General features: G+C 34.9%; 2 protein-coding genes across 2 annotated transcripts; one reads left to right on the top strand and one right to left on the bottom strand.

The window, feature by feature from the left end:
* Positions 1-3,785, bottom strand: LOC116013956 (glutamine synthetase cytosolic isozyme 2-like). The gene is made up of 12 exons (XM_031253925.1): positions 3,641-3,785; positions 2,506-2,545; positions 2,305-2,408; positions 2,179-2,227; positions 1,636-1,742; positions 1,447-1,534; positions 1,204-1,332; positions 1,047-1,121; positions 892-945; positions 764-801; positions 426-585; positions 1-332 (listed from the first exon to the last, which is right to left on the bottom strand). Exons 1-12 carry the CDS (start codon positions 3,712-3,714, stop codon positions 180-182), a joined length of 1,071 nt encoding a protein of 356 aa, XP_031109785.1. The 5' UTR covers positions 3,715-3,785; the 3' UTR covers positions 1-179.
* Positions 3,786-11,746: 7,961 nt separating this feature from the next.
* On the top strand, positions 11,747-20,578 carry LOC116014409 (condensin complex subunit 3). The gene is made up of 12 exons (XM_031254461.1): positions 11,747-12,299; positions 12,853-13,056; positions 13,485-13,630; positions 14,251-14,519; positions 16,586-16,674; positions 17,291-17,438; positions 17,521-17,960; positions 18,102-18,616; positions 18,688-18,748; positions 18,858-19,130; positions 19,526-19,787; positions 19,979-20,578. The coding sequence occupies exons 1-12, from the start codon at positions 11,892-11,894 to the stop codon at positions 20,296-20,298; spliced, it is 3,135 nt and encodes a 1,044-aa protein (XP_031110321.1). The 5' UTR covers positions 11,747-11,891; the 3' UTR covers positions 20,299-20,578.
* Positions 20,579-22,126: the final 1,548 nt, after the last annotated feature.

The raw sequence follows: 22,126 nt of genomic DNA, 5'->3' as shown, positions 1-22,126 counted from the left end.
TAGTATTAATTATTATTCCACTTCATACCCTCTCTGTTACAAGCACAAAGGAAACCGAAAAACAACAACATTTAAAACCATAAATTAAACACAACCCAGAAGGCGCTTTCTAAGCTACACTTCATAAATTTCCCTCAAATAAACAACGTAACACTTCTCAAACACTCAATAATCATTCTTTAAGACTTCCAGAGGAGGGTGGTTTCGGCAATCATGGAGGTAACAGTGTACGGATCCATATTTGACGCCGGTCTTCTGTCCTCGAAGTAGCCTTTGCCTTCTTTCTCAGTGTCCCGACCCACGCGAACAGACGCGCCTCGGTTAGCCACTCCCTGTAAACACATATAATGGATATTCAACAAACCATGTCAAACATTGCTAGTTATTATGATTTAATTAAGACTCCACAAAAGGCGGAAACAAACCCATGAGAAAGTGTTGATGTCGGCTGTTTCGTGTCTCCCGGTCAGGCGACGCTCGTTGCCTGTACCATAGGCCGCAATGTGGTCTTTGTGCCTCAGCTTAAGCTTTTCAATGGCTGTCTTAATCACTTCATATCCACCTGCATTCCTCATTGATTTTGTGCTGCAAACATTTTAATGACGGTCAAACATGTCGAGTTAATAATTAATCAATTTATTCTGATCAGTATTATATTTTGCATTACTTAATCAATTTATTCTGATTAGTATTATATTTTACAACACAAGTATTACAGTTTTATTTTGAATTGACGCTCTAATGAATAATAGGTATGCATTACCTGTAGTTTGTGTGAGCACCAGCACCATTCCAATCACCCTAGATTTAATGGTAAAGTCAAAGAAAACAAACAATTTAGGATCAACAAAACATACAAATCATGAATCAGAAAACTAAACCTTAAATTACCTGGATGGGTTTGGGGTCGAATGACAGAACAACCCCAGCAATCTCAGTAATCCTCTGCAAAAATACCAAATTATACACAAAAAGATTTGGGAACATATATTTTCACTAAGAACAGAACTTAAAAATGGCGAGTCACAAATAACAAGTTGCAATACCTCGAGAATATACCGAGCCACCCAGAGTTCATCAGCAGCAGAGATGCCAACACAAGGTCCAACTTGGAACTCCCACTGCAGAGCATATCAACTTCAAAATACTAGGAAAAGAACAACAATCGAGCCCGGCAAATGAAACAATTAAGGTTGTTTTTACCTGTCCAGGCATCACTTCTCCGTTAATGCCACTGATGTTGATCCCTGCATAAAGACAGGCCTTGTAATGTGAGTCGACAATATCGCGCCCCCAAGCCTTTTCAGCACCAACTCCACAGTAGTATGGTCCCTGTACACAACAGAAGCACAGAAGACATTCTAATAAGCAAAGAAACTGAGAAATTCTCATAAAAATCTAATGATTCTATTGATTCCCATAAAACACTAATACAATGTTTTATACCTGAGGTCCAGGATAACCTCCGAGTGGCCAACCAATGGGCCAATTAACATCTTTTTGCAGAAGGGTGTATTCTTGCTCAATTCCATACCTGATTCAAGGATAAAAACCGCAAGTTTAAACGTTTATCGGTTCACAGTAAAACGCAATCACGATATTACAGGACGGGGGAATTGAAGTAAACAAAAGTACCAGGGCTCCTCTTTTGCAACATCAGGGTGACTGAAAATCTTGGCTGCGTTGTACCTCTTGTTTGTTGGAATAGCCTCACCAGCTGGAGTGTAACAGTCACACATGACCTAGGCAAACACAAAAACACACAAAAGACAACATTAGATTTCACACTGCTCCTACAAAAATATACAAGACTCAATCAAATGCTCTAATGGTCCTATTCGGTAAATGATTGTTAGCTGATTGTGTTAGAGTGTATAACTAGTTGATAACATCAGTCGTAGAAAGGTGTTTGGTAAATTAGTTGTTAACTGATTGGTATAATTTATTTTTTTAAAAAAAAAATTGAAAAAGCTGTTTTGAGCAAACTTTTTAAATTTTAGCATTTTGGAGTTTAAAAAAACTGATTAACCAAACACTTAAATTGATTTTTTTAACAAGTCAAATAGCTAATAGTGGTCAAATAAGCCGAAATTGGTTAATAGACAAACTATTTTACCAAACAGAGCTATGTTCTAATATTAATGAGCACTTAGTTTAGCAATAAATGAACTCACTCACCAAGATATTGTTACCCCTCCTAAAGGGGTCCCTGAAGATCGCTTGAGGGCTGCGTCAATTTAACCATGGTTAAAAACTGCGGTTAATTTCTCCATGATTAACTCTAAAAATGGAAAGGTAACTCACTATAGGATTACTTCACTGTCCTTTCCAGGAGCTTGGCCTGTGCTAGACCCATCATAGTTCCACTTGGGAAGCTTTGAGGGGTCAGTGACAGGTCCAGATATAGTCTACATATTTAAAACCAAAATTAATTCAGTTAGCAACCTTAACAAAACCTAAAATCAATTTCACTGCCAAAACAACAATCTCCGAAGAATGAAATACCCTGGCTTTGCTCCTGAGATCCATGCCAGATCCACCAACCCTGTTTGAAACATTGCAAAACATCATTAGTAAATAGAACATCAAATACAATTTGGTGCTCCATTTCAACTAAAAGTCTAAGCTGATAGTTGAGGCTCCTCAAGTGTGAAGGCCAATTACTTTTTTTATGCGCTCCAAATAAACCATAGTCTCTATCTCAACTATCAACTTATCAAAAATCTACAAATTTAAGTTGATAGTGAATTACACATTTATGTTTATATATTTACATGTTCAGTTTAACTTAATCTGTTATCATACCAAAAAAATTACATTTTAATCCTCCGATACAAAAGTTATCCAGTAAACAACAAATTGAGAAGCTACATAATCAATAATTGCTGTCAACATTTCCTAGAGAGTTGTGCAAGAACAAGACAAGCCCAGAAAAAAACCAGACAAAGATACAAACATCTGCGCAGCATGTTCTACGAGCTAGAATTAAGGATCAACAGTGAATATCACGTGCCTTCAAAGTTCGAACTCACAGGCTTATGTAAGATTTTCTTAGTAATATAGTTTGGTTAGACTGAATAACTAGAAGTTAATCAATTAGACGCTGTGTCTAATATAAATTGATGTAATATGAGATATTCATTATATAACATACTCAATTTACGGTGTGAGCAGATATCAATATACTATTTGTAATTTTGAGTTAAAGTATGACACAAAAAATGACTAATAGTGTTTAAGAGCAACACAACAAGATGTCAATCATGACGGGAGCCGCTTCTTATAGTACGAGGTTAGGAGGTTTCTTGTAGATTATTATTGAATATCGTCTGATTATATTTAGATCTAACAGCTTATTCAATTCATGGTAAATTAGGAGTACTTACCAACCAAGCTAATCTCACCTCTATATTAAGTATTTTGACATTTGGTTAATTAAATCAAGAATAGCAGAACGGACGAGAATTAAGAAACACAAATTCAACAACTTCACAGAAAGAACATAAATATTTCCGAAAAAAGGAGAAGAAGAAGAAAAAAGCTATTGTACGTTCATGCAACAGAGAAACAGAGAGAGAAAAAGGTGGCAACTGGCAAGAAACATGGGAAGATGATAGATAAGTGAAGAGGAGAGAGTCACCATATGTATTCAGCGATTATCTTATCGGTGCATTCGGAGAGGTTGAGGTTGATGAGATCTGAGAGAAGAGACATTTTAGAGGGCTCTAGGAGCTGAGGAAGCTACCTGTCTGTCTGTGTATGAAAGAGAAGAGATTAGTATGCAAACTTGCAGAGAGAGTGGCTTCCTTTTATAGGCAATTTCTGTCAGTACAAGGAAACATGTTCCTACTAGGATAAACCACGTGGCATATGATTTTCTTAATAATGGTCAAAATCGTGCCTAGACACTGACCGGTCGACTAGAATATCACTGGAGTCGGTATTTTAAGTTGCTACCGCCTAATTCACCAGTTAGTCACTTTTATATTTTTAGTAGGTTATTTCACTTAAAACTATATCGTTTTAAAAGAAATAATCCTAAATTGTTTAAATCGCTCAAAAAATGTTGTTCTTTATAATTAAAGAAATGGGTGGAATAACTGAATAAGGACATGGTGAAGGGGATATAATTGTAATTATTCTAACCATTTCAATATTATGGTCATCCTACATGTATTTGGAGAGAACAAAAAAATTAGTGATGTATAACTTGATTAATACAATGTGCAATCTCAGTTAGCATAACTTGCATGCTTTTTATTGATTCATGCAAGGGATTTCTTTTTTTTTTTTTTAACTTATTTGACAACAACTTTCTACTAGAGACGAGTCGAAATAATGTATCATAGAAATCTAAATTTATGACTTCCTCTCAAAGAAATTCATAGTTTTCTACTAGAATAGCATATAGTTATTTTTGTCGGAATGAATATGAGTTTATGCTTACTAGCAAAAAGTTTTGACCATTATTGCCAAATTATAGCAACCATGACTTTTTTTTTTTTTNTTTTTTTTTTTTTTTTTTTTTTGAAAAGATTTTCAACCACCCATGTTTGAACAATAAGAAACATAATAAGGATCTAACTGGACAATTTCTCCAACGACCATTTATCGATGTTCGATGTTATCGGCTACTTTCAACGAGTAGTTAGTAGTAATGATAAAGTATTTCTCAAATACCATACTAAAAGTACGTGCTCAGAAAAATGGTTGAAAAAAGTAATTTCTATTCAAAAAAATAATAAAAAATATTGCGTAGTACATTTTTTAATTTACTACTTTCTAGTTGTTGAAAGTCTTGAATTTTTTAAGAATGAGATATAAATATTATACTAGTCTTCTTCTTCTTTTGCAAATATCAATTTAAATATATATGTTATTATTGTATGTTCAACTATTATTATATTAGCCACATAAAGTATGCTTGAATATTTGTAATCACACTGGGATGCATATATTTGCTTGCCAATATCATCTTCGATTGAGCAAGTCTTGTATAGTAGGATCTTTCTAATGCGATTAATTTCTTTTATGTGGTTTTCAAATCACTATGCAAGAACATATTATCCAATAAACACCTCCTGAAAGTGCATGTTGTTTCCCTCGTTACCTAAACTTGAAAGTTTATCGTACTGTCATTAAACAATTCTTTTTTATCATACATGGACGGGTGAAACCCGAGGGAGGTTAAACCGGTCTAGTTTCTCTCCTAATTCTACGGACACTCGTAGCATGAGCCAGGTCAAACAGGTAGGTCTCTTCGCATTCTGGGGGACAAATTGTGTATGTCACCCATTCGACTCGTTGGTGGGCTCCCATTTTGGCCATATAGTCTGCGACCTTGTTATGTTCTCGGTAGGTCCCTTTGATAGATATCCTCCAGTCCTTGTCGAGCCATCGATTTACTTCCTCAATTTTTTCTCGAATAGGTCCTCGAAGAGAGGTTTTATCTCGAATCCAGTTGATGACAGTGCTGACATTAAACAGTTCTTTAAACACACACGTCCGTAAGTTTGTAGAGATTAGTCAAATTAATTAATGTATAATTATTATATTATAGTAAATAAACTAAAAATATCATTGATTAATTGGCTACTATAGTTGACATTTCCCATTATTAGCCAGATTCGGTGTTACCGGCCGCCTAATCATTCAATTTGCAAACGTTAACAGATGGAGATCGATGTACAAGTTGCAGCTTCTATTCTTCGCATAAATTACTTAATTTGTATATATATTTCGTAATCCAAGTGGGTTAATTAATTAAGTATTAATCAGTCCCTGCGTATTTAGGTAGTGTTGTGTGGTGTTGAATTGAAGGCGATGATGACGCTGTTAGGCACGTTAACTAATTAGTCGTCTAATTAGGGAAGAGGGACCAAATCTCTTCGATCTGCGCCGTTCATTATTTAAAAGTATAATTAATTATTATTTCTAATTATTGACTTAAACACATGACGGCAGCGAGGTTAACGGTCAAGACTACCTTTTAGCCAACCTTTCGAAACTGCCCGTAGAGACGCCCATAGACACAAGTTTGGTGGACGTATTTATTTGTCTTTAAGGATTAATGACTTTTTGAGGTTGTTTTAATGTTCATTGGACAGTTGAGGTTGCGGAATATTTTAAAAAGATTCCCAATAAACTAATATTGTCAATGCAGTGATAAAGACCATAGGGCTGTCTGTTAACGAACCGAACATAAACGAATGGAGGTTGTTCGTGTTCGTTTGTTAAGGATTTTGGGGTGTTCATATTCGTGACCGTTTGTTAAGGTTTTTGAAAATCTTGTTCGTGTTTGTTTGTTAAGTGTTCGTTAACGTTCGCGAACGTGTTCGTTAGCATTAACGAACGTGTTCAGGAACGAATTCGCGAACGTTAACAAACACGTTCACAAACATGTCCATTTACATTCAAGAACACGTTCGTGAACACTTAATAACTAAACACATGCACATGTTCATGAACACATTTTGTTCGTGAACAATAAATAATATACGTTCATGAACAATTATATATATATATATATATATATATATATATATATATATATATATATATATATATATATATTTGTAAACATGTTTGCGAACATTATTAAACGAACACTAACCGCCTTAGCTTGTTTGCGAACACTACTAAACGAACACAAACAAGCTTGTTCACGAACACTACTAAACGAACACAAACGAGCTTGCTCGCGAACACTTAGCAAACGAGCTTACCATTGTTCAGACTCTGTTCATTTATTAACCGAGCTCTAAATTTTTGATTGTTAATGTTCATTTATCTTAATAAACGAACATAAACGAACGCTTACCGAACTCGACCACGAGTAGTTTGTCGAAAGCTCTGTTCGCTAACAGCCCTAAAAGACGGTAGGTTTAAGTATCTACAATTGGTCTTCTCATCAAGGCAAGAATTACCAACAAAACGACTATTTGGTATTAGAAATGATTAGGAGTGAACGATATTTGGAAAAAAAAAAAAGTTAGTTATCTGTACATGAGAGAGAGCAACTTAAAAAATGATTTGATACTATAAACGTAGACGAAGCAGTATTCCCAGAAACACAAACCGTCTATTACGGGGCGTTTGGTTGGGAGTAGGGAATTAGGGTGGAATAGAATTGTAATTCGGTGGAATTGCAATTCAATGAATAAAGTAGGAATTGAAATTACATTGTTTGGTATATAGAAATAGGAGTATAGGGGACTGAAAGGTAAGAAATGATAAAATGACTAAAATACCCTTATGTTGTGGTAGATGTTGTAGTAATAATAATAATAATAATAATAATAATAATTCTTTCAAAATAATAATAATAATAATAATAATAATAATAATAATAATTATTATTATTATTATTTCAACTTTCAAAAAAAAAAAAAGAAAAAGAAAAAGACAAAGGGTATGGGAGGAGGGGCAAAATTGTCTTTACACCAACAAATTGCCCCTCCTCTCCACCGAATTGCAATTCATGGTGGGTACCCCATGAATTGCAATTCATCATTTGGAGAGAATTGCAATTCTGCAGAATTGCAATTCCCTCCAACCAAACACTGTAGTTTGGGAATTCACTGAATTGCAATTCCCCCCAAACTACATCCAACCAAACATGCCATTATAGTGTAGCGGCAAAAAACGGACCTGTTAGGAGCATGAGTAATCCCCAACTGATGGAAGCAATGGCGATCAAGGAAGCTTTATCATGGATTTTGGATAGGGGATACATCTTCAAACTGACTGTTTGATGGTTTGCAAATTTTTAAATGGGGACCTCCCTGATCATTCCTACATGAACTGCATAATAAACAAGTGTCGAGCCCTTAAACGACACTTTGAATCAGTGTTTATTCATTACATACAGTCATACAGAGATCATAGAACGCACTTGCTCATACACTAGCTAGAGCAGTGAGTTCATGGTCTATCTACTGGTTTACTTCTTTTTTTCTGATTGCATTAAACACTTATTCTCATAGTTTTTAATATAGTTTTGTTTTATTAAAAAAAAAAAACTTTAGAAAATGATTGCATGGCATGTTCTTGATAAGGTCCACAGGGGGCAATAAGAGTTCAGAGTATGATATGTTTAGAGTTGGTCATCACGGGTGTCAATTATATTTCTCGAGCAATGGACAATTAATCAATTATTCAATATAATTATAATTATATATATATTGGTACGAATGGTAAGAATTTAGTGATACTTTAGGTTTGATGAATTCTCCTATATGTTGAACTTACATTTTGGGATTTTTTTTATATGAAATTTGATTACGGATTACCTATATATACATAATATCATCAATTCCGTAGTCAAATTTATCAACCTTCCATTTATATACTAATCTTCAACCATTCAATCCACAATAATGAACACACTCTTAACTCTTAAGATGCCTAAATTATTACGTTATCTTCCATAGTTCCATATATTCATTCAACATTTCATTAACTATGTAATTAACTATTAATTATGTTGGACCACAAATCTTAAACACTAAGTGCTGACCGAGTATAAAAGTAAGAATAAAAGGACAACTCAGCTAAGTTGATTTGGTAATTAACCACAATGTTATAAGTTTTAATTCATATGAATGAATTATATATTGATCTTCTTGGTTGAATCAATAAAATATAGATAACCTGTTAGGTTGTCGTCACTCAGCCCTTTACCAACTAACTAACTAAGATAATATATATAAGGTATAATTTACCTATTATATGTACTCTAATAGTGATTTCACAATTTCATTGTGACAAAAACATTAAATAAAAAGTCAAACATATATAACCAGCGCATGCAGTCCCTACATAGGTTTGCTTTTTACAAAATTATAGGACGGACAGTGCAAAACTAGAGAACCAAAACTGTTTTGTTATCTCCAATGTGAAAAGTTTCACATGGCCACGTCGGGTGGTGCTAAATTTGTCAGCCGCACTCTGTCCACTCCATTAGAGATCAGATCATATTGCCAATTCCGTTTCATATCGAGACGGCATCTGATGCCTTATGTACCCAGAAATAGCGGGCTAGCTTTTGCTATATTATTTCTCACCCAACAAACCCTAAACTTTGATGATAACAATAATGCCATCAATCAAATTGGGTGTACTGTAATGCTTGGAACATATGCTTCTTAGCTAGTATAGCTAGCTAGCTTCTACATTTTGTTGCCGATAACAGGGTTCTCAATCTTAACATAATTCCATTTCTAGTGTTGATTGAAGTGGTCGGTTTTCATTTAGTCATGCCAACACATGTTAAGATTAAGTGATTACAACTATATCAAAAGTTATAACTCACAGCGAAGACGCAACTTTATTTATTTTTATGCTGTCATTACATTTTCGAAAAGTAGGGTGTTTGACTTGACCCTTCATTGAATTCAGTTCAAAAATCTTCTTAGATACAAATTATTATTCTTCTGCTATCTGCACTGCACCGGATTAGTGTTGCTCAACAATTATTCCAGTATCGAATATCTGACACCTATATACACTGCACCTGCATAGAGTAAGATGGTGTTACTTGTTATAGGGACAAAATAAGTGGATTGCAACTAAAAGGAAGATAAACACAATTTTATTTCGTCTTTAAAAATCACATATTTAATTTTTGTTAGTATTTTCTTGTCAAATTCATTTCATTAAATCTTTTTAATGTAATTTACTTTTTTATGTGTGTAATTTACGAATTATTACACAAAAATATTAATAGTGTAATATAAATTAGAGATCAATTTACACTATCAAGCATAGTTTATCGAATGCATTTTTTTTAAAATAGTTATTGCTGGTTTTTTTTGTAGTAAAAAAAAAAATAATAAAGAAGCAAAGAATGATATGGGAAATCCGTGTTATGCAACTTTAGTATGATTTGCACATTCAGATCGAAAATGGGAATCATGTACGTGTGATGCACCTTCAAATTTATCCACTCAAAAGTCACAATTGGAGGTCATGTTGAAACTGACCACGAATTTTTCAGTTGAAAAATTAAAATATTCTTGGTTTGATTTGTTCTGTACTTCTGGTCTTCCGTTATACCATAACTTAACAAGTAATTATATTGTATTAATTTTGTAAGAAAATTATTATATGGACTCTTATTTTTACTCTCTTGCAAATTTTGTAGGTAGACACTTTTATGGGACCCACGTGATGAAAATATCGTATCATTGTTTGTTACATTATGGAGTAAAAGTGAATGAGTATAATTTGGGAGTACATATAATAAAACTCATTTTGTAAATAGTACTTTTTCTTTTTTGAAAAACCAAACAATGATTCATTAATTAGCTTCCAAATTTTTTGCCAAAGACCTTGTGGTCTAGGGGCACCTGGTGTCCCAATTTACACACCCACATGGATGAAGGGGGAGTGGGTTCGAGCCTCAGCGGAGGTAACTATTGATTCCTTGTGCTTCAATATGTTGAGTCAATAGTACTCAAAAAAAAGCTTCATACGATATTCCTAGCAATCATGTGGACCATCATGTTCCCTTATCGTTTAATAAACATAAAGCTAATACACAAGAAATTCATAGTTGATTTCCTAATATCTTCTAAAACTAAATCAAAAGAAGAGTCATTGAATTCCAAATATATAAACAACAGCAACCACATCAATAAATTTTAAAATTAATTTATTATTGAAGTTTATATTTTTTTTTTGAGTACTATACATTGAAGTTTATATATATGTAAAACCTAAAAGTACTTTGACAATAATCAAACGAATAAAATAGTTTCCTCTCCCTCCGTTTAAAAACTGAAAAAAAAAAAAAACAGAAAATGCCTATTTTAGACTTTTGGTCCCCAATCTTAAATGTTAATGTTATTGGAAGGCGGACATAAAATGGCCAAAGCAAAAACCTTTTGATGCTGCAAAGAGAAAAAAAGGCATTGTGAGAAAGAATATTTACCTATTTTGGACTTATGGTCCCCAATATTTTTCCTTATTTTGTTAATATTTGACAAAGTTAGCGGTGAAAAGACAAACAATAAATAACCTTGTGAATAACGACAATATTAATTGAATACTTTTTAAAAGCGAGAGTTAGACCATCAATTTTATAAACATTACATACTAAAAAGTTGATTAAGACAAACAGACGTTAGCCTCTACTTTCTCTCAACCTATTGAAGCACAAGAGCCAATGTTACCTCCACTGAGGCTCGAATCCACCACTTCCCATATAAAAAGAAGGGTTTGATGCCACTGGACTACAAGGTCCTTGGCAATAGTTATTAGCAGATTGAGTTTGTAGGTTTGACTAACTGATATCATTACCTAGTTATAGAAATAAAGATGTTTGATAAATTAATTGATAGCTGATTATATGCAAAATGACTTTCAAGGGTTTGAATATATTATATTATTTTAACTTATAATAATGATAAAGAAAACTTATAATAATAAGTGAAACGGTCAAATAGACCCCTAAACTTTACACCACAAGTTAATTAGGCTCATAAACTTTTAAAATGATCAATTAAACCCGCAAACATATTAAATTGAATCAAATTTATTAAATTTATCAGTAACCAACAAATTACCGGTAAAAAATAGCAGGAAAAGTCACATGTTCACTTTTTCCGGCGAGTCGCCTTCTGGTCGCTTTCTCCGGGAGAAGCGACATTGATAATCAAATGAGGCCATAATTTGGCCGTCCAGAAAAGTCTACCAGACATGAAGCCCAAATGGAGAATGGCCCATCATCATTTAATGTTTTCCCGCTCGAAATTCAAAAATCAATTTTCATTTCAAAATCGGGGAAAATAGAATTTTAGCAAAATATCCCAAATTCAAACAACAATCCTCTTCTGTCTCATCTCCATCAGAACCTACACAGAAACTAGCCGTTCAAAGATCAATCCACGATGCCGGCCCTCCTCAACCACGGCGGCGGCGGAGGAGAAGAAGAAGCAGAGCAGCAGCTTGAATTAACTCAAAAAATAGCTAGGGTTTTGGATGAGGTCAGGTCGTCCCATGCTACCCACCTCCGGAAGCTCAAGGAGCTCTCCGCTCTCCGTTCCCGCTCATCTGTATCCTCGGAAAAGTTCTTTGCGGCTTTCTGCACAGCGTTGACTCCACTTTTTGACTTCCAACGCCGTACATCCTCCGCGGAGAGAATTATCCGATTCGTCGCGATCTTTGCGGGTGAACGGGACTCGAAGAATGCTTCTCACAGTGACGCGTTTCTCGAGCAGTTCCTTAGGTTTTTGCTCGTGGCTGCGGTGGCAGCCAACAGGACGGCGAGAATTAGAGCTTGTCAGATCATTTCTGAGGTAATATGAGAAAATGGCACGAAAATAGTCTGAGACATTATGAAGATTTATAACTATTTTATGCAATTTTATGAATGCGATCATTTATCTGAGATGCATTTTGTATTTTTTTTTTTCAGAATTGGATAAAACTATAACCAGAGTACCTGGATTTGAGTAGTTGAATTAGAGAAATGAGTTACAGGAAAATTTGGGGGAAGAAATAAATAGTTTTCTATCTTTTTCTGAAATTTACTATGCACTATACCTGTGCAGTAGTTAATCTTCATGACTTCATGCCTTTAGTGTCTAATGAGTATGCTACTATTTTTGCTCATAATCAGCTAAGTGAAGGCAAATAACATAATATATTATTCTTGCTTACTCCTGCTGTACTGTAAGTAGACACTTGAATTGTAGAATTTGAGTATTCCTGGTATCATAGGTGGATTTATTGGAATTGCAAGTTGTTTTAGTTTTAGTCTTCAGTAGGTTCCAATTCAATTCTGACAATATGGACCTTACACACACACTCTTTTATTTATTTGTTTGTATGTGTTGTTTACTTTTCTAGATCATAATGCGGCTGCCGGATGACACTGAAGTTAGCAATGAACTTTGGGATGAGGTGATAGAGGGAATGAAGTTGCGTGTTGGTGATAAGGTCCCTGCTGTGCGAACATTTGCTATCAGGGCTCTTTCACGCTTTGTGAATGATTCAGAAAATAGTGATGTTCTAGAGTTGTTCATGCAGACATTGCTTCTTGAGCAGAATGTGGTCAGTTTATTATATAATTTTGGCGTATTTGTTTTTCTGTGCTTTTATTGGGTCAAGGTTACTCAATGCTATAATGTACATGGGCCAAACCACACTAAATGATTGATCCCATCAATTAGCTAATCTAACCCATGGCCTTATAAACCCATATGTTATCTCTTATTTTATCCATGTGGACTCTTAACATAGGTGAACATATAATACATTCAGCTTGATTATTTTTCTCCCTTGCACATTACTAACTAATTTAAAATATTTTAATGATATTTAGCAAAAATACCGGTTAAATATATTAACACTTTTAGTTCCTGTAAGAAAAGGGCAAATGCAACAGGGGAATCTAGTATCCTTTTGCTTATTATGTTATTCTTTATTTTAAAGGAAGTGAACCTCCTGTTGTAGTTCCTGAGTTTGGGGAATTTATGCAGGATGTTCGTAAGACAATTGTGCTTTCTCTTCCGCCTTCGCACTCCACTGCTACTACAGTAATTGATTGCACCTTGGATGTGAGTGAATCTGTACGTAAAGCAGCTTATTGTGTGCTTGCTAGTAAGTTTCCCCTACAGAGCCTCAGGTAACTTTTGACTTTTTTGTCTCTCTTCTCATTCCTCTTATTGTGTCTTCTTGAGTGCTATATGTCATGTGTGCACTTGGTAATTGCCTGTGGAGTATCAAGTAACTGCTGACATTTCATGAACATATTTACTCATTTTTTTATTAATATGCCCTTTGAGTATCCTGTACTGGTCATGTTTCTGCTAATCATGACCATGGAACATCACATTAGATTGATCACTAAGATTCCAAAACCTTGATTTCTGACCAACTATGTAGAATATAAAACAACTGTGGTTAGTGCCTTTAGTTCATGATATATTGAACCAAAAGAATATTACATATCTAGAGAAATGAGAAAGCTGCCTGCTAGCTAGACATTTAATTTAAACTATCATGCACCAGTTTATACCCTGTGCAAGAATTAGTTGATCCTGTTTGCATGTGTTGATATTTTCTCCAAATAGTTAATTTCCTTTCTTGATTACCCACTCTACTTATTCTTCATCTCATAAAATGACTACCTAAGCCTGGAAGTATACATATCTAGCCGTTTGCAGTTGTGGATAAGTAAAACACAATGTATTCTTTCTATTCATTCAGAACCTGATGTGTTTTTCTGTGCAATAAATTCTGCAGCATCAAACTTAGGACAACTATCTTGCAGAGGGGGTTGGCAGATCGCTCCTTGTCTGTCATGAAGGAGTGCATTAAATTGATGAAAGATGAATGGCTCGCCAAATGTTGCAATGAAGACCCAATAAAACTTTTAAAATTTCTTGATGTTGAAACCTATGAGTTAGTTGGAGAGTCAGTAATGAGCACTTTGTTAAAAGCTGGACTGGTGAAATTGCAAGATGGTCAAAGTATTAGGCAGTTCTTTACATCAACTAGTGACTCTGCTGAAGGTTAGAGTTATGTTCAGATGGATTTTTTTAATTCACTTTGACTAGTATGTTATGCCTTTGCATTATTGCGAGACTGTACCATAATTTCTAGGGATATGAGTTTTATTACTGCTTTAAGAGGGAATTATAGACTACATCTGGACATCTAGCATTCGAAATACTTTAGTGAAAGCCCCTATATGATTAAGGACCTTGTAGTTCAGTGGCATAGTGTTGAAATATTAAATATATCTGCCTTGGGCAGTCCACATCTTTGACTTCTTGGGCAGACTTCTTGAGCAGTGCAGTGTAGTGTCTACCTAGAGCAGTGTAGTTTTATTATGTCTCTTGTGTGTATATATATTAGTTGTGTATATCTGAAATAATAGAGAGTAGAGAGTAGAAACATCTTGTAATCTTTGTATAGATCAGAAATATAAATCAGAAACTTTTCTTTCAGTTCTGAACATCAGTTTTCTGCATTTTTTCTGGTCTGAAACATCAGTTTTCTACACATAGGTTTAAACTTCTCATTCTGAGGTCTTGAGATCAATTCCATATGTATGTTAACAAAAAACCCCTATATGCAGTAACTTTACCTTTTTAAATTCCACCTACTTCTGATGTAATATTTATTAAGCTGTTGATGTAAGATTGAGAATTTGAGACTAGTTCAATTAGTAGCTCACTACTTGCATGCCTGCAGAATAAAACAAACCCAAGTTGTTATCTAAAAGGCCATTCTATTTGAAAATTTTTATGGCTAGTTAATGAATGTAAACGTAGAGAAGGTGCATTAAAATCTCTACCACTATAATCTTCTTCTTCTGTCTCCTAACACACTTTGTATGCTGTCGTTTCAGCTGTGTGCTACATCTTTGTTGTGTTTCCTGTTGTGAATATCATTTTTGTTAGTTGTATATGTGCTCAACATGGAACTATCAATAGCAAATTACTAGAGAAAGACAAGTTTATCAAGTGTCAAAGTTAAGATTTTATGATGGTGTTTCATCTCTTTCATTGTTGTTTTTCATTAGCCAAAACTTTGTCCTTGTGGCGTAGAACATATTGTCATATTGATTGGTTTTGTATCTTCGTACCAGGATGTTAAGTGTATAATGTAGCAATATGAGAATGGGTGGAGCTCACATCTACCTCTATGTGTGTATACACATACACACTATAAATGTTATTTGTGAATACAATCAATCATATATTCTATTCTTTCACATAACATGTTGGTCATGATTAATATCTATGCTCCAACTTTACAGCAGTGTTATCAAGTCTAGGCGTCTGGTCGGTTGAGACCGAACGCCTAATGTGCTCGCCTCGCCTAAGTGCAGAATATAACCCCAAAACTCCACAAAACATACATGGGTAGAATCTACACACTAAAGCGAGTCTACCGGTGTAATTTCCAGCCGGAGAAGTCGCCGGAATCTGCCTCACGCGCCGGCGCGTGGAGTCGGAGCGGCGGCGGCGCGTGGTGGCTCCGATGGCGGAGCGGTTCGAGCTCTGGCGTTGTCCTCCTGTTCCGAGCAAAGCCCACTCCTCTTTGTTGAAACATTATGGAGCAAAATAGGAGCAAAATAAGGATGTTTGCATTAGTAGTGTTAGTGCTGATAGTGGGAGTAGTATTTCTAGGAAAAGAGTCCCTTTTTTTCTAAATTCCTATGTATATATATGTGTAATCAGTGTGTAGTGATAATACATAGAAATATACAAAAGCTTTCAGTTTCACTCTTCTCAAGGCTACAACTTCCTAGAGTAGAGTAAATATGGCTGCCTATTTCCAACACACATCATGCCTAATTGCCTATTCACATACTAATTGTTTTATATGAGAATATATATATATATATTACTCATCGCCTAGGCGGTTGCCTAGTCGACTAGGCAGTCGACGGCATCTCGCCTAGAAAGTCCGCCTTGATAACTATGCTTTACAGGGAGTTTAAGTGTATAATGTAACCCTACAAGAATGGGTTGAGCGCATTTTCCTCTATGTGTGTATATATATATATGCTCTACAGGGTTATTTGAGAATACAATCAATAATCTATTCAATTCTTTCTTGTACACAGGACAATGCAACTGCACTGTCCAAGTAATGGAAGCAGAGGTTGCATTTTTTTGGAGAACCTTCTGTAAGCACCTGCAGGTGGAAGCACAAGTGGGTATCTTGATCATTGCACTACTTCCCTTCGTTTTGTTTGAAAGTTAGAGCTCTACTTGAAAAAAATATGTTGGTCGACTATAACTGTACTTTTTAGCTAGAGTTCTTTGTGAGTATTAGTATTTGCTACACATTTCTTTAGATACCTACAAGCTGTGTTCCACAATCCACATAATTATTCTCTCCCTTCCATAACAACCACCTACTAATGAATTTCTAAATCTATGTTGCATGCTTCTTGTTCAAATTGAACTGAATCACTTGCAAATGATTATTATTTTGCGAAATAATTATATAAAATAACTGTAATTAGAGCATACATAATATGCATCATGTTGCAGATGGTACTATGTCTTTGTTGCATGCTTCTTGTTCAAATTGAACTGAATCACTTGCCAACGATTATTATTTTGTGAAATAATTATATAAAATAACTGTGATTAGGGCATACTAACTTGAGGTTAGTAAAATGCCATTTAGATAAGGAGTATTACCTCTTTGTAGTTTTATCTTCTGAAAGAGATCTAAAGCTTCATCTATTGTATTTAAATGATTTTTCAAAAACTTGTTCATTATTCCAGTAAAGTAAGGAATTTTCAATATGACCAAACAGGTGAAGGGCTCTGATGCTGCAATGAAAACAGGCACTGAATCTGCTGTCTATGCAGCAGAAGCTTCAGACAGTAATGATCTTCTTGACCAAGTTCTACCTGCTACTGTCAGTGATTATGTGGAATTGGTTAAAGCTCATATAGATGCTGGTGTGTTTTGCCTGCTCCTGCCTTTCTACATTCTTTCATGTTATTCCATTTTGACATTATCTAATACCATCTGGTTTTACAGGCCCAAATTATCGCTTTGCATCTCGGCAATTACTATTGCTTGGTGCAATGCTTGACTTTTCTGATGCTTCAAACAGAAGGGTTGCTGGTGAATTTTTGCAGGAGTTGCTGCACAAACCCCTTGATTATGAACTGGATGAGCATGAAAATGAGGTGGTTATAGGAGATGGTATCAATTTAGGTGGGGACAAGGATTGGGCTGCTGCTGTGTCAGAACTGGCAAGGAAAGTGCATGCTACATCAGGAGAATTTGAAGAAGTGGTTGTAGGGGTTATAGAAGAACTTGCTCGACCTTGCAGGGAAAGGACAGCAAATTGTATGCAATGGCTTCACTGTCTTGCAGTGATTAGCCTTCTCTTGGAAAACGCACAGTCATTTCATTGGATGCAGGGAAAGGCCATAGAACCTGTAGAGATTTTGCATTCTGTTTTGCTTCCTGGGGTATGTATATGGGCAAAGTGATACTGAGTTTAGTTTGTTTTTCACCATCATTTTTCATTCTTTTATCCCTGTTCTTGTTTTATCTTCTGTTTAACTGTTTAAGTTACAAATTATGAAATGTGGTATTATTCTGAAATACAGGTAAAACATGTCCATTTGGATGTTCAGAGGGCTGCCACGAGGTGTCTAGGTCTTTTTGGTCTTTTGGAAAGGAGGCCCAGTGATGATTTAGTGAAACATTTAAGGCGCTCTTTTGTTAAAGGCCCTTCTCCAGTTACTATTATGGCTTCTAAGGCTTTGATTGATCTTGCAATGTGGCATGGTCCTAATGAAGTAGATAAAGCCATGAATCAACCTTTGTCTTCACAACTCCGCGATCATTCCATGGTTGTTACACCAATTGAACTCTGTGATGGAAGAGAGGATTTTGAGATAGAATTGCTTGATCTTTTATATAATGGACTTCAAAAGAATGACTGGGATGATTGTATAGAGAGTAATGACAATGAGTCAGTTAAGTCCATTCTTGGAGAGGGATTTGCAAAGATTCTTCTTCTTAGTGAGAAGTATTCAGGCCTACCTGCTTTGTCACATCCTGTACTATTTGCCAAGCTAATTGGCTTGTACTTTTTTAGTGAGAGCAAAGAATTTCAGAGGTAAAGTGCTTCACAACTAATTTTACTAGTTTAATAGTTCAAATTCATCTAATTACAGGTTTAATTGATAGGTTGAAACAGTGTTTATCTGTATTCTTTGAGCACTATCCATCCCTCTCAGTGAATCACAAGGTGTGCATCATTTAATTCTAAGTAAATAAATGATTTCAAATAATTGTAGAAATGCTTTTGAGTGATTATAATTCTGTGATTAATGGGGATTCTTACTTTGTAAGTGCAGATGTGCTTATCCAAGGCTTTTGTGCCAGTTATGCGCTCTATGTGGCCAGGCATCAATGGAAATGCTACAGGGTCTACAGCAATGGTATCTAACATGCGCAAACGTGCTGTGCAAGCATCACTTTTTATGGTGCAGATGATGCAAGCTCCCATTTACAAAAAGGGGACTGCACCTTCCAATGAAGATGGCATGAAAAACCTAGATGATTCAGTGGATCCTTCCTCAGAGTATGAGAGTGGAGAAGAAGGGCTTGCAATACGAATTGGTGCTGAGGTGAATAGTATTTATCATGTTCTATTTTTGTTTCAATGCTGCTCATTCATATTGCATCATTACTCTCTTCCAACACATGAATGTCGCTAATAGTTATATATGAAAGGTTCTTGATATCTAATTATCTATAATGGTTTAAGAAGACTCTTATTACATGTTTAGTTCATCAAATGCTATAATGTGAAATGGTTTAGTGTTTTAGAACTCATGATATGAGAATTGCCTTCAAGTCTAAAAAGAAGTTTCAACAAAATTATTCTCTGTTAGAACCTGGCCTGGATACATAAGCCTGTTGAACTGACCTGACAATTACAGAGATGAACTTTTATATGATATATTGCAATCATGTTGAAATGCTATTGTAATTTTTGTCTATATTATTTTTTGGTTCTAAGGTAACTAGCTTCCGTGGCAAGAAGACAGCAGCTGAGAAATCATATACATCTGCACTCTGCAAGACGCTAGTCTTGCTCCGTTTTAGGTCATCAGAACAAGAGGCTGTTAAGTTAATGCGGCAGCTATTAAACCTTATCTTTGAATCTGTAGCAGCTGAGAAGGAGCTTTTGAAGGATTTGAAACAGATGGCTGAAAGGCTACAGGCTTTAGACCGACTTCCAGATCAGAAATTGTCTTCTGATCAGGCCAATCTTATTTTAGGTAATAACATTCTTTTATTAGTGACAAATCTTTTCAGGGTGTAAATTGTATGCAATGGTCTGTCAGTTTAGATCTTGGAAAGTCTTGTTTTTGAGTTCTTTGCTGCTATTTGCTATTTCTCAGTTGTGGCTACAATCTTGATAGCTGTTTCAACTAAGAATTCTTAAGTCTGTAAAATGTTGATAACACAGGGAAGTTAGAGGTTGAAGTAACATTTGATGAGGACATCTCCATGGAAGTGCCACCTACTCCAGCGCCAAGATCAACTAGACCAAGCCGTGGCAGGAGAAGAGCGAGGAATGTGGAAGAATCTTCCTCAGACGAGGAGTTGTCACCCTCATCTGTCGTTCCTGCTAACCCTGGTGCAACGAGCACCCGGTCACAGAGGGCTAGTAAGACAGTGGCACTGACCAAGATGACTGCCAAGAGAACACTTAAGATTGATGAGGAAGATGAAGATGAGGGTTCAGAGGTGACATCGGACGATGATGATTCTGATGCGTTTGATTAGTCATATGTTACAGGATTCATCCAACTAGGGATATAGTTTAGGCAAATGCTGTTTGCTTTCAATTTAGTATAAATACCCACACTAAGCTGGCAAGTTCAAGATGATATTTCTTATGAGGACTTGCTTTCTCAGTGAGTAGATGCACTCATGTATATGTATGCGTCGACGTATTGTATCATAACTTGGTTGTAAATTTTGTAAGGTTGAAACGTAATTTTGTTAAGCATTAAGATCTCTGTAAGCATGCAGAAACCTTTTAAAGTGCACTTAATTACTGCCTTATTCTTGCTCTGAATGCAGAGAACTTGATATGTGATAATGTAATGCCTTTCAACTTTTGTATAATTGTATCATGCTTTTCTTTTACCGTGAGTTGACATTAGATGATTTGGTTAAGATTTCAAAAGATCAGTGAAGTTATGTTGGGGCTTTGAGAACTTTGGATTCTTTTTATTCACTTTGGCCTCAATGACTTTTTTGGTCTTTTTAGCTTTACAACAAATAATGCCATTTATTAAATATTTAAATAGATTATGTAACAAAATTGACTTTATTTGCACTTTGAAATTGACTATAATGTAAAAGTAATCGTAACCTTTGCATACAATTGCTGGGGCGATCAAGAAATAAGAATTCACATTTAATTTGTTTTAATTATATATCCTTTGGAACGTGCCTTGAGCCCCGAAATGTTATTGGATTTTTTTAATTACATAAATGATTCTGAAATGTTTCAAAATTTTTAATGTAAATATATACTCGAAGTGTGAAATATTTATCGTTAAAAATTTTAGTGCATTATATATTACAATAATAAAATTTGGTAGTGAATTGAATTCATTTTGTCCTAATTCACTGGGTGGGCAATGCATTGAAGGTTTCTATGAATGGGCAATGAGGACCTCTTCATCCCAAAGAGAAAGAGATGGAAAGAGAGAAAGTGACAATGTTTTGGTCGTGAGGCAAAAAGTAGTTGTCCTAGTTAGCATTATTCTGAGATAAATTGTGTTAATTTAAATTAAAACGATATAATTGTATGTGACATTAATATGTTTCATCCACTTCTGGTTTCCTACTTTGGAACTATATGCAAATAGTAAAAAAAAAAAATTTACAAAGTTTTAATCTTTTAAAAACTATCTAATTTCGTGTTTAGTAAATTTTTATTTTTGTATAAGAGAACTTATGAAATAATGAGAGGTACAATTTGAACATGTCTATAGGGAGCAGAATATGTCACTTGACTTTTTCATAAAAATACTCATCAGATAAGATAATGGGTTGAAGGTAATCATTGAGTCTCACTGTGAGTAGTGGTGATAGATTCATAATATAAAATAAATGGATTAGGATTACATGTTGGTTTATCCTTAAATACTGAGTATCGAGACACTAATGCATCACCTTAAAATAAATATTTTAGCTTAGGTAACCTAAAGTCCCAAATTATGGGCCAGTGCCCCATAATTAGAAAACTTTAGTATAAACTTATCAAAAGCCATGCATAATATTATCAGTATAGGTAGATAGATAATATATTAATTACAACAGCTAGCTTTATATACGCAAACAAAACAAAATAAACTACGTAGGATTGGGATGGTACATACTCATCATAACTCATGCAATGGTCCCTTCCATATTTTACTCTTTTTCTTTTGCTTTCTTCACATAAAAGCTTTAATTTACATGTTTTTTTTTGAAAACAATTTACATGTTAGTATTATAATTTTATTATTATTGATTCATGAAAGAAAACCTCTAACCCCAAAATTGTGTCCTGATTAAATCCTGCATTGTAACCATAGTCTTAAAAGATTACAATTAA

This window comes from Ipomoea triloba, chromosome 3, assembly GCF_003576645.1.
Source record: "Ipomoea triloba cultivar NCNSP0323 chromosome 3, ASM357664v1".
Classification (NCBI taxonomy): Eukaryota; Viridiplantae; Streptophyta; class Magnoliopsida; order Solanales; family Convolvulaceae; genus Ipomoea; species Ipomoea triloba.
This window is presented reverse-complemented; position numbering and strand designations above follow the sequence as displayed.

What these genes read in the sequence shown, in the direction of transcription:
- LOC116013956 (XM_031253925.1), bottom strand. Translation starts at nt 3,714, where the DNA reads ATGTCTCTTCTCTCAGATCTCATCAACCTCAACCTCTCCGAATGCACC. An exon ending in ATCTCAGGAGCAAAGCCAGG is followed by an intron (nt 2,409 to 2,505) that starts GTATTTCATTCT and finishes TTAAATATGTAG; the next exon opens with ACTATATCTGGACCTGTCAC. An exon ending in TCGACCCCAAACCCATCCAG is followed by an intron (nt 802 to 891) that starts GTAATTTAAGGT and finishes CATTAAATCTAG; the next exon opens with GGTGATTGGAATGGTGCTGG.
- LOC116014409 (XM_031254461.1), top strand. Translation starts at nt 11,892, where the DNA reads ATGCCGGCCCTCCTCAACCACGGCGGCGGCGGAGGAGAAGAAGAAGCA. An exon ending in AACTAGTGACTCTGCTGAAG is followed by an intron (nt 14,520 to 16,585) that starts GTTAGAGTTATG and finishes TCTTGTACACAG; the next exon opens with GACAATGCAACTGCACTGTC. An exon ending in TAAAGCTCATATAGATGCTG is followed by an intron (nt 17,439 to 17,520) that starts GTGTGTTTTGCC and finishes CTGGTTTTACAG; the next exon opens with GCCCAAATTATCGCTTTGCA.